Source organism: Anastrepha ludens, chromosome 6, assembly GCF_028408465.1.
Source record: "Anastrepha ludens isolate Willacy chromosome 6, idAnaLude1.1, whole genome shotgun sequence".
In the NCBI taxonomy this organism is placed as follows: domain Eukaryota; kingdom Metazoa; phylum Arthropoda; class Insecta; order Diptera; family Tephritidae; genus Anastrepha; species Anastrepha ludens.
The window spans coordinates 14,979,830-14,998,645 of record NC_071502.1 but is presented as its reverse complement, the minus strand read 5'-3'; the positions used below and the strand labels follow the sequence as shown (position 1 = coordinate 14,998,645).

The 18,816-nt window shown below is 38.1% G+C and overlaps 1 protein-coding gene across 2 annotated transcripts in view; it reads left to right on the top strand.

Moving 5' to 3' along the window:
* Positions 1 to 17,738, top strand: part of LOC128866309 (aquaporin AQPAn.G) — a 65,218-nt gene extending 47,480 nt beyond the window's left edge. The window contains exons 2-7 of one of the 2 annotated variants that reach the window (XM_054106927.1): positions 306 to 479; positions 600 to 703; positions 14,032 to 14,175; positions 14,273 to 14,420; positions 16,647 to 16,930; positions 17,651 to 17,738. In XM_054106927.1, the coding sequence (XP_053962902.1) occupies positions 389 to 479; positions 600 to 703; positions 14,032 to 14,175; positions 14,273 to 14,420; positions 16,647 to 16,930; positions 17,651 to 17,686 (807 nt within the window). In that variant the 5' untranslated portion in view covers positions 306 to 388 and the 3' untranslated portion in view covers positions 17,687 to 17,738. Of the gene's footprint in view, positions 1 to 305; positions 480 to 599; positions 704 to 14,031; positions 14,176 to 14,272; positions 14,421 to 16,646; positions 17,030 to 17,650 lie in introns of those variants that run through there. The other variant, XM_054106926.1, reaches the window with a different exon arrangement.
* The last annotated feature ends 1,078 nt before the right edge of the window (positions 17,739 to 18,816 follow it).

Sequence of the window (18,816 nt, the reverse complement as noted above, 5' to 3'; positions counted from 1 at the left end):
TGCATAAACGAAGCAGCAAGCATGCGTACATACATGCATAAATACATACACACACATGCATACATACATACATACAAACACATCCACACAAAGAAATGTTGATACGACAGCCGTTAAAGTTGATTTATTTGTTTGCCATTTTTAGTATCACAATTTGAGCTGTGTAAACGATTCATTAAGTTGCTGTATTGAAAATAATTATAAGCCTTAACGCTTCAATTACAAATTTATGTATGCCTTTTTATTATTTATTTATCGCTTTACAAGTAATTTCTTTTTTTTTCGGTTTCTTTTTTTGATTTCAGTCAATTAAAAACGCACTGCCGGAAGTTACTTACAAAATAGCAATTCGCGTCCAAAAATTGAAGTACAGAGAAAAGCAGGAAAAATGCCGCAAAAATTTGAATACTCACTGGGCGTGCACGAGCTGAAGTCGAAAGAACATCGCCTTTGGCAGGCACTCGTCGCGGAATTTCTAGGTACTCACTCAGCCACTCAGCCATGTCGCTTATTTGCTTAATTTATTAAACTCAAATACGCACTTTAATTGTCCACTAATGATGTAATAAAATTTTAATAAATAAATAATATATTTTTAGGCAACTTCCTATTGAATTTCTTTGCATGCGGCGCATGTACACAGCCAGAGGATGGCACATTTAAGGCGTTGGCTTTTGGTTTGGCTGTATTCATAGCGATCACGGTAAGCATTGTTCAATACTGACGACAATCAGTCGGCAATTTATTTATAATATTGTAAATTAAGGAGCGTATATTATGTGCGTATGTATATGAATGTATGAGAAGCAGGTGCGCACACAAGGCGGGGTTTGGGTAATAGCAACTCCAAAGTGGTAGGATTCGACAGTAGAGTTCTGCCCGCTCATTTCACACGGTACAGCCGCAAGGTAGTAGGAATCGGCAGGAGAATTCTGCCCGCCCATTTCACACGTATTCACACACTCGTCCAATCAGTCGTTGTTCATGGCAACGAAGTAATCTCAGCTAAAGTTGCGTTGAGTTTTTCTTATATCTCCAACAATATCTCAGTTTTTTCGTAAACGAACCACTGTCAGCAGATCAGCTGATTCTTTCTAACTCGCTGAGTGCCAGTTAACGGTCTGATGTTGGCCATACCTCAGCATTCTGTACATCGTGTCTCCACTACCTACTACTCCTTCTGTGGAACTGCCAAAAAGGCGCACTCACATTGCTGATTAGTTAGGCTGTTAATTATTGTTGGCATCTACGAAGCTCCGCGCATCTTAGGTCATTACAACCCCTCACAAAGCAGTCAACAACCTCCAAGGTAGTGACGAAATGCCGCTTATCTTTAACGAAATGGCTGAGTCATTTCACCTAAAGGTAACATGGGTTCCTGGCCAACTAGCGATACTCGCCTCTAAATTGACCGATGAGTACTCAGACCACCTGCAGAATCATCCGACGATTGTGGGCGACTCTCAATACTAAACGCACAGAATCTCTGCTAAGCCGAAATAAGCACAATCTTAGCGTACTGATTTCACCTAGAGGATGGGTGTCCAAATAAATGACTTATGCAGTAGTTGTCTAGTTGAGGAAGAGACGATCCCGCACCTTTTGTGCCGTTTTCCTGCTCTATTCAGACGTAGGTTTACCATTTTAGGTAGACAATTCTTTAATGAATTGGAAGTTTTCAGTTCTGAGGATATCACGGATGCTCAAAACATTTTTGAAAAGTTCATACTACTTTTAGGAGAGATAAGCCACGCGGCATTACCATAGGCTATGGCACCGAGTGTGTCCCACAGTGGGCAATCGCTTCAACCTAACCTAGCCTACAAGGTGAAGTCCAAAATAAACAAGACTGGTGTCATAAAAATGTTTTTGATGGCGCCATCCCTTTAATGAGTTAGTGCGTTGGAAGTTACATTCCTAGCCTTCTTCCAGTGAAAGCTTGGTGACATTCGGTTCAGTGGAAGCGAAGTTATTGCGCCTAAAGTGTCAGTATGTTTGTGTCATCGGTACAAAAATAAGTTTCGAACAAAGAGTTCAGATCAAATTTGGTTTTAAAATCGGTAAAAAGTTTACCGAAACATTTGAATTGATGAAAAAAGTTTATGGCGATGATTGTCGATCTCGTGCCGGAGTTCATGAGTGGTTTACACGTTTCAGAGATGGTTGTGAGGACATAAATGACAATGAACATACGAGCCGGGCCGCCCAAAATCAGAAATCAGCGAAAACTCCATCGAAATTGTTCGTAAATTTATCACAAATGAACTGAAATCATCGTTGATATGCATGGAGTCGGAATTGAAAATCTCCAAAACACCGATTTATCGCATTTTAACTGATCATTTGATCGAAAGGTCTGTGTTCGTTTCATTCCGCACCAGTTAACTGAGGACCAAAAATTGCTCGGAATTCAATATTCGAAAGACCTCATTAAAAAGGCGAGAAAAGACAACATTCTAACTGGTGGTGAAACGTGATGTTCCCAACATGAACGTGAAACTAAGCGTCAAAGTTCCGAATGGAAAGCCCCAGACGAGCCACCATCCAAAAAATCGCATTTGTAGAAGTCAAAAATCATCAAGTCGATTCTCACTTCTTTTTACAAATTCCAAGGGAATTGTCCACAAGGAGTTCGTACCAACGGGACAAACCGTCAATGGAATTTTCTATCTTGGCATTTTGAAGCCTTTATCGTATTCTCCCTGAATGCCGCGTAGGAGGAAGCTGGCGCCTATTGAATGATAATGCACCATCTCTCCGATCCACTCTTGCGACTGATTTTTTGACTAGAAATCGCATTTCAACTATCAATCACTCATCATATTCGCCTGATAGGCTCCTTGTGACTTCTACCTATTCGAAAACTGCATTTGGCCATGAAAGGAAAACGTTTTGCGTCCGTAGAGGCCATCCAAAGGGTGTATACCGACATCCTGAAGGACATTCCGGTCAGTGACCCTTTCAAAAAGCTCTTAGATCGCGCAAAACAGTGTATCGAGGCCAGAGGGGGCTATTTTGAATGAATAAACCCGAATTTTTCAGAACAAAGCTCCTGTCATTTCTATTTTAGCTTAGTCTTGTTTATTTTGGACTTTGCATTTTATAATAAAGTCACCAAAAAGTCAGCTTCTGATGCAGCCACGTATAAAAATGCATCGCTTTATTGACTTTTCACGATTAGAATACTATACACTGGCCTCTTTTTTGATACAATTTTAAAAGAGTTTAGCTTAGACTTGAACATTTGTTGGTGGCGATGGACGCATGACAAATAAAACAAAGTTGAAAAGAAAAGAAATAAACAAAGAGGTCCAAACCAAAAATCTGAACCCAAATCCTGGAACATTTTAAAAATCAAGTGCCTGAGTTTTGTGTGTTATCAGATGAAGCCAAAAGATGCGTAAATCAGTTTCTTTATTCGGATTTCTTCAAAGGCTGTTTCATTTTATCTCAAAGACTGTTTCATTTTTTTCTCTGCCTCAGAAAGCGATGTCCAAGTATATAGAAGAATTATCGCTAAAAAGATTTTGCAAAACCTGCTGGGAGAGTAGTTTCTAGTCTTGCCACTGATCGGTTTAACAATTCTTGAGAGCGCAATGAACGTCTGAATCTTCACAAGCAAAGAAATGGCTCAGGTCGAGCATCGGTATTTTGTCATTGAAGAAAAATATAATATGAAGAGATTTATGTTCATAGCTACATACAATTGAGGCTTAGGTTAGGCTAGGTTAGCCAGGTTGCTTGTCTAAGACATTACTCTCGGTGGCCGTAAGACTCATTGATGCCTTCATTTAATTTCCATCCCCTCACTAAGTTGCTTAAACTGCTTAGATATTTTTTAAGAAAGTAACTGCTCCCTCCAGTGAGACATTTTGCAAATTTCCCAGGTCTTCAAAGAAATGTTGTTGTTGTTGAGGTGGTTGAACATTTCTTAGCTGAAATGCTCCTAATTAGTGACCAGCACCGTTTTAATACCACTATCTCGTGAAATGATGAGTTGTTTTTTTTTTTTTTTTTTTTTTTTTTTTTTTTTTTTTTTTTTGGTGCTTCCGAGTCAGATCCATTTAGTGAGGTCCAAGTATAGGAGCAAATCCTTTATCTCGATGACTGAGATCTCCTTAATTTGCTGTAGGAAAGGCTTACCGCAGGATCGGAGTCGTGCCCTGGCTAGTCCCGGACATTCACATAAATAGTGGAACAGACTTTCCTTCACCCCTTCCGCTTGACAGCTTCTACAGATAGGATTGAAGGGTAGGTTGAGTCTAGCTGCATGATCCCCTACTTTCCAATGCCCTGTAAGGGTTGCAGTGATACGTGAAATGTTTGGCCGAGAACATCCTAACAGGTCATTCGTCCTTTGGATTTTATATGACGGCCATGTGTTTTTTGTTGTGATACATGTAGGTATTTGCTTCCATCTTCTTTCGGCTAAAGCATGATAGTGTGAAGCAATAGATGCTTTTAGTGTGTTCAGTGGGGTGGAAACTGCCACCGCCTCTGCTATGTCTAGTGTTGAGCCCTTTCTTGCTAGCTCATCCGCTATCTCATTGCCTCGTATGTTCCTATGACCGGGAACCCATATCAGGGTAATTTCAAGCCAATGGCTCAAAGAAATAATCGCCCAGATATTTTGAAGGGATTCTTTTAAGTGCAGGTCAATCACAAAGGAGGAGTTATACCGACTCAATTTCTTCTTCACACCAATGGTGGCTTGGTGTGATATTATTTTGTATTGAAACTATAGATTAACGAAATCAGTTCTAATCGTCGTAAACTTGAAAAAACAAATTGTTAAATTTCGCAATATTAAAAAAATGTTTTTTTTAGCTTTTTTTCATATTAACTTCGTATTATTAAGTGCTAGCCGATTCTAACATAACCTAAACGTCATAAACCAAGCTTAGACATATGGTAAACAAACTGCTTCGACACATTAGTGATTTGCTTTTGGTATCATATAATTTTAGTTTTGTGAAAATGTCTGATTTTGTGCCGAATAATCGTCATTTGCGGGAAGTGTTGATTTTCCTCTTTCATTCGAGAAAAACGGCGGCTGAGGCGCATCGAGAGTTACAAAAAGTTTATGGAGATGCTGCTTTAAGTGAAACAACGTGCCGAGATTGGTTCCGCTGAATTGGAGGCATTGCTCAATGGGGATCCGTGTCAAACGCAAGACGCGCTTGCTTCAGTATTATGAGTGAAGAACTGCTCCAGCGATATCGACTTCAATTGATGCGATTGAGCCGAGAACTGCGCGAGAAACCGCCGCAATACGGGGAGAGGCATGAAAAGGTGATTCTACAGCATGACAACGCCGGCCTCACGTTGCCAAACCCGCTAAAACCTACCTAGAAACACTAAAATGGGAAATCCTACCCCACCTGCCATATTCTCCAGATATTGCGCCGCCCGATTATCACCTCTTCCGATCGATGGCACATGGTCTAGCTGACCAGCAGTTGCATTAATATGAAGACATCAAAAAATGGCTTGATCCGCGGATAGCCTCAAAAGTTGAACAGTTTTACCGCGACGGTATACGAGATCTACCAGAAAGATGGGAAAAAGTAGTAGCAAGCGTTGGGCAATACTTTCAATGATTCACTTTTTCAGAATAAAGTACAATAGTATTTTTATCAAACAAAAACCGAGAACTTAGTTGCGCGCCTAATAATTAAACAAAACTGTTCCCTTGCATATTCTAGAGGCTCGAAATTAACTTTAGTTAAGAGACTTTTTTTCTTAGAATTTCATGTAGAATCCGGATATGCTGGGAAAACTGTCGGAACAAATCGTTCTGTACAAACTAACACGCCAAACACCGAACGGAAACCCGCTGAAATTTTTTTCTAGCTGCGCGCTTGGTAAAGACTCATGCTGTCGATTTGATTAGTTTCGACATTTTATATTTTTTAACTTAATTTTTTATTTTTTTTTGTATTTTTAAAAGCTTACATGATAATAAAATTATAAGTAAACTCAAGCAAACGCAGTGCTATAGCAGAGGCTTTCGGCTGGTTTTTTAATTTAATTTCTTTTTTTTTAATTTTTGTTTTTTAATTTTTTTTTTGTTCTACAAATGGCCATAGAATTTTTACAAAAACAAAAACGCAATCGCCATATAATTTTGGTTTAATAGAATTTGTTTCATGCCATTCACTGACATATCCTTAAATGGCTTACGAGCTACAAGTATGCCCATAAGCAGGCGTACTCGCACATCTATGGTTGGCGGCTATTTGCGTGTGTGCATACATTTTTATACGAGTTGATAAATAAGTACACTCCATTGAATGCTTGTTTTCCTTGTTCCAAATTCTGTTTACGAATACAAAGTAGAATATATAATTCATTTAAATTTTAACTGCCATTCAATGAGCCTTTCTGTGTACTTGCTATGTAATGTATGTTTATGTAGGTTTACTTACGATGTATGTAGTACATCTGACTAAATACGAGTATGCCCAAAGGCGTATAAAACTGTTTGCCAGCCATTAAGTACACAAAATGCATACGACTTTTTAGATGAGGCTACTCTGTTAGCGAAGGCTTAGACATAATTTTACATAACTAAGGCCAATCTAGCATACCAGCTTCACGTGTTTCTGGTGAGCTTGAACTCCAATTAACTTAGAAAACATAGGCGAGCTATTTACCTTCAATAATGTCTGACTAGAAATCCAAGGAGAATCTTTCTTGTGAAATGAGGTTCTCGACGAATCTCAAGCAATCAAAAGTTTCTCGTCATGGCCTAAATTAGCTTTGGAATTAGGTTTGTACATACAGAGAGTTTGACATACCGATCAAGGATGCTAGATTACCAGGTTTGGTTGGTTGGTTGGTTAGAGTTCTGATTTATCCAGAATCCAACGTGCGCTTCCGCACCATTTTATTGCCACATCCTCGTTACCAACTTCTTTACCAGTTATTTTTAGCATGACTATATCCAGTCTGTGCGGTTTAAGAACCTTATTAGGCTGTTGACGTCCATGCTAGCAAGTTGTTTGAGACTCTCGAACAATGGTTTGCCCAGGGTTGACATTCTCTCCTTTCATAAGGTAGAGAATTCACAGAGGAAATGGAAGATTGTTTCCTTTTTCTCCGATTGTTTCCTTTTTCTCCGGTTGTTTACAACTATGGCAATAGGTGTTGTGAGGGATGCCCATTTTGATTGCTTGTTCTCCCACAGACCAAAAGCCAGTTATGACTGCCGTTAGTCTCCAGGCGTCCCGTCGTTTCATGTTTATCAATGTCGACGATTGCTTGAGGTTGTAGTTGGGCCATAACGTCCTGCTGATTTTGCATTTTGTCTGGTCTCTCCATCTACAATCTGCGTTTCGAAGGTATTTTAGGGAAATTGCATTCTTGACTGCACCTAATGGTGTGAATACCGGTACTGCAAGAACGCTATTCATGGCAGATCCCCCTCTTGCCAGTTCATTGGCTTTTACGTTACCTTCTATGTTCCGGTGTCCCGGGACTTAAATTAAGGTAACTTTATGGTTTTCACTCAAGGTGGTGAGGCTATTCCTACTTTGCTCCACCACTTTAGAGGTTGTTGTAGCCGAGTCCAGTGCCTGGATTGCAGCTTGGCTATCCGAAAGAATAGGGATATTGCCCTTAAAAGAGAAATGCGTGATTAGTAGCCTACAAGCTTCCCCAATTGCCAGTACTTCCGCCTGGAAGACACTGCTGGTATTAAGGAGACGCACAGATTTTTCAATTCCAAGTCTATGAGAATATATACCAGCTCCAACACCACAATCCATTTTACTGCCATCTGTATAGACCGTAGTGTCGACGTTGTTTAAAGAAAATCCCTTATTCCATTTTTCCTTAGATGGAAAGAGAGTGGAAAAATTCCTATTGAAAGTTACCGTCGGGACGTGTAGTCAGTCCTCACCGAGGTTAACTGAGCTTGTCGTAATAATAGACTAGCGTGACCATAAGTTTTTTCTTTCCAGCGACCCGCTGCGTTTAACCTAAATGCACTCATGGTTGCCGTCTTCTTAATGTGTAGGTCTATTGGAATAACGTGTGTCAGTGCATTGAGAGCCTCTCTAGGACATGATCTGATTGCACCGACCGTTATTGCACAGGCTGATCTTTGTATTCTGCCGAGTAATTTGGTATTGTACTCTCTCCCTAGAGCCTTCCACCAAACTACCGAACCATACGATAAAATAAGTCGTACAACCGCCTTATACAACCATAATGTATACTTGGGTCGAGGACCCCATCTTCTTCCAAACATACGATTACAGGCATATAAAGCAATTTCTGCTTTCCTTACCCGTTCTTCGATGTTTAACTTCCAGCTAAGTTTGGAGTCCAGAATTACCCCTAAGTATTTTGCACTGGGTGAAAGTGGGAGGGTTTGTCCGTTAATATTTGGTAGGGTAAAAGTTGGTACCTTGTATCTGGTGGTAAAAAGCATAAGTTCTGTTTTACGCGGGTTTAAACTTAGGCCATATCCTATGGCCCAATAGTTAAGTACATCACAAACAATGCCTTGAAAGCAATATACGTATGACCAAGGCTTTACCGTAAAACATGGGGTCTGCGGCCAAAGATGATGGCATGATCTTTTAAGACAATAATAGTGCCAATGATCGCCTATGCCTCTCTGGTGTGGTGGCCAAAAGTAGACCTAACTCAGACTCAGATAATACTTAGCAAGGCATACAGAATAGCCTGTCTGAGCGTAACGGGGGCAATGCGAACCTGCCCCACAACGGCTTAAGGAATGGTCATTGGACTCATTTCACTCTAACTTGTAGCCAAAGAGATGGCAATTCGTGCAGCTATAAGGCTTCCTAATCTATTCCATCTCAAAGAAGGCAGTCTTACAGGAAATGTAAGAATTCTGGGTTCAATCCTGAACTCTCCGTGCTGGAAAGTCCAGGGCAAGATGGAAAGGAAACTAGAATTCTCCAAGAAATTCAAAATGGTCATTAGTGACTGCTCAGCGTAGAAAAACAATGAAATACTCCTAAAACAGGGCGCTCAGGTGTGGTTTACTGATGGGTCCAAAATGGAAGACGGTAGTGCCCGGGCTGGAATTGTCGGACGACATTTCAAAAAAGCAATTGCAATGGGGAAAAACCACTTACATTTTCCAGGCGGAGATCTACGCCTTAGAGCTGTGTGCCAGAGAATTTCTACGGAGAGGCACGCGCGGTGCCACTATAAACATTCTCTCTGACAGTCAAGCAGCTCTAAAATCGCTGGATAACTTCTCATTCCAATCAAGGTTGGTCTGGGAATGTTTTAAAATCCTCCACATCCCAGCATGAAGAAACTTGTTACCTAGATGTGGGTTCCAGGACATGAGGGGCACGAAGTGAATGAAATTGCGGATACTTTAGCGAAAAAGAGGGCAAACACTCCCTTCATAGGTCCTGAACCTTTCTGCGAGGTAAATAACAGCTTCAAAGTGCCTTTCTACGTGAGCAGGAGGTTCGAGGCCTAATTGATTACTGGAGAGCCCAATCGGGCATGCGGCAATCGAAAAGACTCATAGATCTAGAACGGTTAAAGGCAGAAACAATGCTTCACCTAAGCAAAAAGGACATAAAACTTTACACTCAACTACTAACCGGACACTGTAAACTTAATCATCACATGAAAAAGATAGTTGTGATAGAAAAGGATTCCTGTAGACTCTACAAAGAGGCACCAGAAACAGCAAAACACGTTCTATGCGAGTGCCCAGCAGTGGCACGACGCAGATTAAATTACCTGGGAAATGGGGATATAAATTCAAACCTCCTGGTAGAAATGAAGCCTACAGCAGATTTAGGATTTATTAACAGCCTAAAACTGTTCGAGTAGGCTACATGGCTGCACAATAGATCTATTCAGGTTGTTACATATAAACAAATGATTCTGTGCGTTGGAAATCTGTATTTTGAACTTTATTCCATTATATTGAACTCCATTGTTTTCCTGTTTGTGTACTACAGCTGTCCAGTTCGCAAGTGTAAAAGTTATACGCCTTCCGATGGGGTGATAAATTTGGCGTCACTTTGTGTTAGTGGGTGGTGTGGGTTTATCGTTTTAATATATTAATTATTTCCTTGTCTAATAAATTTTGGTTAATTTCGCTAATATGTGCCAAACACCTACACTGTCTATTTCAGGCGAAATAAATAATAATTTCTAGAAATTCTACATGAAGTGATTATTTACATAGGTAAAACCATACGAAGGTTGAAAGCCACAACGGAGAAAAATGGTATAATTTATAGCGTATGTGCATGGATATAATAAATAAAATATTTAAAAAAATTCATGTAATATGTAATAAATAAATTTAAAAAAATTGCCAATGTAAGAAAATAGATAGTCTGCACACGTGATAAATTTAGAATTATTGGATTTTAAATTGAAACAAACCAACGAAAGTTCACATTGTTTGGGCAATTTTCATTATTTTTTTGTAGAACCATTCTTGACACTTATTTTTTAGAGATAATCCTTTTCAAATGTTGGCCGCACATGCGTCGTAATTCGGCCATCCGTAAACTTCAATTTTGAATGACTCGCTGGAGGACTTCGGTTGGTCGGTCGGTATCTCGTGAATAAGTTTAGTAATCTTGGCTCCCAATAACTCAATCGAAGCTGGTGTATCCAAAAAGCATTTAAACTTTACATATCCTCAAGTCAAAAGATATGATATCACTCGATCTTGGTGGTCAATCCACTGATTCGAGACGAGAGATAAATTTCTCACCGACACGACGACGCAGTAAATCCATTGTTTCACGGGCTGTATTGCAAGTAGCGCCGTCTTGCTGGATTGTTGGAACCAAATGTTGTGCAGATCAAGGGCTTCAATTTCCGGTATCAAAAACTCGTTTATCATGGCGCGATAGCGTTCACCATGCACTGTTCCATGGGAGCCAGCTTCCTCTTTTAAGAAATATTCGCCAACCCATAGGCCGCACCAAACGGTTGTTTTCAATGACTTCAGGTTGCTCTTCATACCCAAATATGGCAATTTCGCTTATTGACGTAGCCATTAAGCCAAAAATGGCCCTCATCGTTGAACACCATAAGTTGGCCTGAGCGCGCGACGAACACTTTTCACAGAGCGTCGATTTTCGTAATTCAATTGTACGATTTGTAAACGTTGTTGAGGTGAAAGTGAAATGTCAATGAATACTGAAAAAAATAAGCATTTAGCTTGACAGTAGTCACACGTGATCTGTCAAAAAACCCTATTAGTAAAAGTACCTTTAATCTGATATACAACGGGAAGTCCAAAATAAACAAGTCTGAGCGAAAATGGAAATGTCAGGAGCTTTGTTCAGATAACTTCGAGTTTATTTATGCAAAATAGTCCCCTCTGGCCTCAATACAATGTTTCTCGTGATCTAAAAGCTTTTCAAAAGAGTGTTTCAGGTCATTGACCGGAATGTCTTTCAGGATGTCGGTACAAGTCTTTGGAGCCTCTACGAACGCAAAACCTTTTACTTTCATGGCCAAATACAATTTTTCGTACAGGTAGAAGTCACAGGGAGCCATATCAGGTGAATACGGTGAGTGATTGATGGTTAAAATGCGATTTCTAGTCACAAAATCAGTCACAAGAGTGGATCGATGAGATGGTGAATTATCATGCAATAAGCGCCAGCTTTCGGCTTCGCGGTATTCTGGGCGAATTCGACGAATGCGATGCACCAAACGCTTCAAAACGCCAAGATAGAAAATTGCATTGACGATTTGGCCCGTTGGCATGAACTCCTTGTGGACAATTGCCTTGAAATCGTAAAAGCAAATGAGCATCGACTTGATTTTTGACTTCTCCAAACGCGATCTTTTGGGTGGTGGCTCGCCTGGGGCCTTCCAATCGGCACTTTGACACTTAGTTTCAGGTTCATGTTGGAAACTCCACGTTTCATCACCACTTACAATGTTGTAAAGGAAGTTCTCTTTTTTTCTCGCCTCCTTAATGAGGCCTTGCGAATGTTGAATTCTGCGGAATTTTTGGTCCTCAGTTAACTTATGCGCAATGAAACGTGCACAGACCTTTCGTAAGTCCAAATGATCAGTTAAAATGCGATAAATCGATGTTTTGGAGATATTCAACTCCGATTCCATGAATTTCAACGATGACTTAGGTTTATTTTTGATAAATTTTAGAAAGATTTCGTTAAAGTTTTCGATGTCTAGTGATTTTGAGCGGCCCGTATGTTCGTTACCATTTATGTCCTCACAACCATCTCTGAAACGTATAAACCACTCATGAGTTCCGGCACGAGATCGACAATCATCGCCATATACTTTTTTCATTAATTAAAATGTTTCGGTAAACATTTTACTGATTTTAAAACAAAATTTGATATTAGCTCTTAGTGCGAAACTCATTTTTGTACCCATGACACAAACTTACTGAGACTTTGGACGCAAAAACTACGCCGAATGTCACCAAGCTTTCATTGGAAGGCAGCTGTGGAGGATGCCCCGCGCGCTGGTCGTCCTGAAGTCTTTAACTCCGACGCCTTGCTCGAACTCGTGGAAGCTGAGCCAAATTTGACAGTCGATATGATAGCTCAGAGGTTAAATTCATCGCATGGAACAGTTCACAGGAACCTGGTTCAGTTGGGAAAGGTTTCAAAGCTGGGAAAATGGGTACCGCATAGACTTTCCGTCGCCAACCTTCAGCAGAGCAGAGAGTGAATGTGTGTTCTCAGCTGCTGCAACGGCTTGAAAATGAAAGGAGTTTGAACCGTATTGTTACTGGTGATGAAAAATGGGTCCTTTACAATAATCCTGTTCGCAAACGCCAATGGTTAGATAGAGATGAAACACCAGAACCGACCCCTAGAGATGGCCTTCACCCCAAGAAGATTCTCCTGTCTATTTGGTGGGACATGGCCGATATTGTTTATTAAGAACTTCTGGAACCAAACCAGACGATAACTGCTGATTATTATTCCCATCAGCTATCAAGCCTGAATGAGGCACTTAACAAAAAGCGACCGTCTTTAGTGAGTAGGCGCTAAATTTTCTTTCACCACGACAACGCAAGTCCTCATACCGCAAGGCAAGCTGAACGAGCCCGGATGGGAGGTAATGCCGCATCCACCATACTCTCCGGATATTGCACCTTGTGATTATCACCTTTTCCGTGGACTTCAATCCCAAATGAGTAACAAGAACTACTCCTCAAAAGAAGCTATTAAAAAGGGATATCGCAGCGTATTTTGGCTCCAAGGACAACAAATTTTTTGAGCAGGGAATTAATATAAAAATTTTCCTAAACGTTGAGAAGACATTGTAAATAATGAAGGAAAATATGTTATTGATTAATAAATACTTTAAACATCTTTTTTATTATTTCGAAACCACCTTTAAAAAACACACGAAATTATAGACTGAACTGATAATTCCGTTTGCTGCTCAGTTAATGGCGGCACTGCTATTGTGAGGAACTTAACTGTAATTAATGTTCGACTTTTGTTTACCGCCACTGCAAGTAAGCAAGCAAACATTTTTTGTTTGAAACACTTATTTAGATAGCCGAAAATTTGCTTTCTCAAATGGTTTTTACTATAAAAGTGGCGCCGTGAAAATTATTCAAAATAAAAAAATCGCGAAACTCAGCGGCGGCATCATTTGAAACTGAAAATGCCATTGGACAGAGATGAAAGCAAGTGCACTGCAAGTGCGAAGTAAGCTAACATTGAACATGAAATGCATGTAAATATGTACATATGTATGTATTTACGTATGTATGTATGTATGTATGTATGTATATGTATGTGCATTACAGTGCAACAAATGTATTTTTATTTTTCTGCTACTTGAAAGTGAAAACGTGTCGAATTGTATTGTAATTAAGTTTGTATGTATGAATGTAATGACTTAATTTTACTTGCCTTTGGCAAATACAAATATACACGCACACATACATATATGCACATATTTGTGTAGATTACGCTTAAATTTTCTACTGCTTATATAAAACTGCTATAAATATTTTCAAAATTTTACAAAAATTCTCTACATTTTCAAACATTTTAGGTTATCGGCAACATTAGCGGTGGTCACGTAAATCCCGCCGTCACAATTGGTTTATTGGTGGCGGGACGTGTGTCTGTTTTGCGCGCCGTATTTTACATAATATTCCAATGTTTGGGTTCCATTGCCGGCACAGCCGCCATTCGTGTGAGTATAAAATGATCTTAGTTTTTTTTCTAAAAAAATAATTTTAAATATATTTTTTTTTTTTTTTGCGTTTTAATGGAAATTTCCTAACTTTCAGACACTCATCGATGAGCTTTACTACAATGGCTTAGGTCACACACATCTTGCGCCCAACATTACCGAACTGCAGGGTCTCGGTATAGAATTCTTTTTGGGTCTAGTCTTGGTGCTAACTGTTTTTGGCGCTTGTGATGCAAATAAACCAGGTGAGATTTATGGAATTTCATATATATATATATATATATATATATATAGGTATATATAATTGGCGCGTACACCCTTTTTGGGTGTTCGGCCGAGCTCCTCCTCCTATTTGTGGTGTGCGTCTTGATGTTGTTCCACAAATGGAGGGACCTACAGTTTCAAGCCTACTCCGAACGGCCGCTACCAAAATGTTGCGCCAATCGCCTCTGCATTGTTCGCATTGACGCCAGTCAGAAACACCAATGGCGGTCAAATCATCGTCGACTAGTCTCTCCAACGTAAATGAGGGCAGTCTTTGTTGCGAGTTCCACCAGTAAATTTCGAAAAGAGCTGCTTCTTTGCTGGGGCGTTGTTGTTCAATTTGAATAGAGTCCACTACGTCGATGTCGGCGTACAGCTCGTACTGCTCGTGTACCATCTTATGCGGTATGCATCATTCTCGCAAATCGGACCAAAGATCTTGCAAAAAATTTGTCTCTCGAAAGCACCTAAAAACCGTCCATCGGTGATCGTCAATGTCCACGACTCAGCGCCATACAGTAAGACCGGGAGGATGAGTGATTGAGATAGCGTTTTTCGTTTTCGTTTCGTGCGTCGAGAGAGCACTCAGCTTTTCAATTGCCTACCGAGCCAAAAGTTGCACCTGTTGGCAAGAATTATTCTTCACTGGATCTCTTAGTCGACGTTGTTATTGGTATTAATGTCCTAGGATCCAGGTAGACAAAGCCATATATAATATAATATGTACATATACAGAAAAAAAACAAATAGAAATGTTAAAACTTTTCAGCAGAATTCCTTCTATGCGACTTAAAATCTCGTTTTCGTACAGTGAATACGGAATTTTTTGAAATTAAGTTGGGCATTTTTGAATTAGAAATGGAAATTTCTGAATTTGTAGTGGAAATTTCTGAAATTGTAAATTAGAAAGGAAAATTTCTGAATTATAAAGGAAAATTTCTGAATTTGTAGTGGAAATTTCTGAATTAGAAAGGAAAATTTCTGAATTAGAAACGAAAATTTCTGAATTATAAAGGAAAATTTCTGAATTAAAAATGGAAATTTCTGAATTAGTAACGAAAATTTCTGAATTATAAATGGAAATTTCTGAATTAGAAACGAAAATTTCTGAATTAGAAAGCAAAATTTCTGAATTAGAAATGGAAATTTCTGAATTTGTAGTGGAAATTTCTGAAATTGTAAATTAGAAAGGAAAATTTCTGAATTATAAAGGAAAATTTCTGAATTAGAAACGAAAATTTCGGAATTTGTAGTGGAAATTTCTGAATTTGTAATGAAAATTTCTGAATTAGAAATGGAAATTTCTGAATTTGTAGTGGAAATTTCTGAATATGTAATGAAAATTCCCAAAAATGTGAATTAGAAAGGAAAATTTCTGAATTAAAAATGGAAATTTCTGAATTAGTAACGAAAATTTCTGAATTAGAAATGGAAATTTCTGAATTAGAAATGAAAATTTCTGAATTTGTAATAGAATTTTTTGAATTAAAAACGAAAATTTCTGAATTAGAAATGAAAATTTTTGAATTAGAAATCAAAATTTCTGAATTTCTAATGGAAATTTCTGACTTCGAAATGAGAATTTCTGAATTTGTTATGAATTGGAAATAGAAATTTCTGAATTAAAAATTAAAATTTCTAAATTAGAAATGAAAATTTTTGTCTTTGTAATCGAATTTTTTGAATTAAAAATGAAAATTTCTGAATAAGAAATGAAAATTTTTGAATTATAAATGAAAATTTCTCAATTTTTAATGGAAATTTCTGAATTGGAAATGAAAATTTTTGGATTTGTAATGGAATTTTTTTAATTAGAAACGAAAATTTCTGAATTAAAAATCAAAATTTCTGAATTTGTAATGAAAATTTCTGAATTTGTAATGGAAATATCTGAATTAGGAATGAAAATTTCTGAATTAAAAATGGAAATTTCAGAATTTGAATTCTAACTATTTTACATTGAATTTCAACTTTCTGAGATGGTAATTCTGAATTCTTTTAGATGCAAATTCTGAATATGAATTGCAACACTCTGAACTCAAACTGAAAAAGGTGTAGTTTTTCAACAATTCTTACCAAATCTATGCAGCATTTCGTTTAACTTCATCTCTTACGAGTTTCTTCTTTCTCCTCTTCATTCTTTGTTTACTTTTTATAAAACTTTATTTCTATGAAATTTCAATAACTTTCCCACTTGCATTTTCCAGACTCCCGTTTCACCGCGCCACTCGCTATTGGCCTGTCAGTCACACTTGGCCACTTGGGCACAATTCGTTACACTGGCGCCAGCATGAATCCGGCACGCACACTGGGCACTGCTTTCGCTGTCGATAATTGGGATGCACACTGGGTATTCTGGGCTGGTCCCATTTTGGGTGGCATCGCGGCGGCGCTCATCTACACACAAGTGCTGGAGAAGCCGCTCGTACACACCTCCGTTAAGGTGATTGAGGTGTCCGAGAAATATCGGACACACGCCGATGAGCGCGAGGTGAGCTTTGTTAAAGCCTGGAAAAACTCAGATTTCTACTAAACAGAAAAACCAAAAAAACAAAACGAAAAACAAAAAACAGAAATCAAAAAACAAAAAAAAAAAACAAAAAAAAAACACAAAAAAAAAAAACAAAAAAAACTGAAATCAAAAAACAAAAAAAAAACTGAAAACGAAAACAAATGCAAAGCGAATGAATTCCGAGTGTTTGATTGTGCAGATCGAAAGTGAATAGTGAAAAGTTGAGTAGAGGAAATTTTGTAATACACAACTCGAATTTACTGCAGTTGCACAGTGCATAATGAATGTTGATATGTATGTGTGCGTGTTGTGATGCAACAAATTTGAAATGGCGATCCGAGCAATCAAGCGCTGGAATTCTGTAAAAATTAAAAAACAAAAAAATTAAAAATGCCAAAAAAAGCAAAATTTCTAAATATGTATGAAAACGCACTCGCTGTTGCTCTTGCACCCGCACCAAAACTTAATGCTGTACATACTCATACAACATGCTTACATACAAATACAACAATAACAAAAAGTATCGTTTAATACCACCTTAAATACATACACATTTGTAAATTTGTACACACACACATACACACCCACACACCACCTGCTTATTGCCTGCTTATCCCATTTGCTTAATTCTCTAATCTTATTTATTTATATCATAGATTTTTGTCTATTAAAACGTGTCTCACCTTTCTTAAAATACAGATGAGAAAACTGGATAGCGCACGTGATTACGCTTAAATACAAATACAAAACAAATTTAAAGTTTAATAAAGTAAAAAAAAAAAAAATTTTTAAAAAAAATTAATTGGATCTGAACTACGTCCCAGTACTCGTGTTTATAGTTTATGTGTGTTCACAAAAAAATATTACAAAGAAAAAACCTCTAAATTAAGGAAAAATGGAAAACTGCGCTTGTTGCAACATTGCACGCCAGCTATAGCAACAAATCAATACTCGTATCAACGAAAAATGGCTGCCAGCAAGTGAAGCAACGAAATGTTGCTGCGATCATCAAAGTTAACAACACCGACAGCAACAACAACAAGTAGCAAGGAGGAGTCCATCGGAAGAATGTGAAATGCATTCACAAATCCACGTTGTATTTGTATCTATCGTTTAACTTTTGTATTGTCTTCTTCTTCTTCTTCCTCACTGTACTCAGACATTCATGTAATTATTTATGGAAAACGAAAAATGTGTACCTTTTTTACAATTTCTACATTAAATCTTTTTAATTTTATTTCATCTTCTATTCTTATACATATTTACATACATACATACATAGAACTGCTATCACTTTGTGTATTTTTGTGTATTTTATATATGTCACAACTTAATTATGGTATTCATCACAGACATATGTACGCGTACTTTTACAATAATCTTAAAGTGCGATTATATCGATTTATGTACCTACGATCATTCAGTAAATAACAAAAAAAAAAAAAAAAATTAAAAAATAAATAAAAATTAAATAACACATACTTATAATATTTACAGCGAAATGCGATGATATACTAATTAAGACGAACAAAAAAGCAAAAATAAAAAATAAAATAAATATGGTAAATAAATCGTAAGTTTACATGAAAATACTTTCAATAAAAATCATCGAACTAAGAAATTTTTTTTAAGAGGTTAAGAGTAGGCTGAGTCAATTGTCACCTCTCTAAATAGACTGGGGGTAGAAAGACCTATCTACCTATGGATCTTGCCCCTGCTTGGTGGTAGGGAAATAAATGCTGTTGCAAGAGGAACTAAAATCACTAGGTTCGTACATAGAGGTACACCGCAGGGCGGCGTCCTCTCGCCTCTCCTTTGGCTAGTAGCTATTGATGAAGCTTTAACTCGCTTAAACAGGGGAGGGG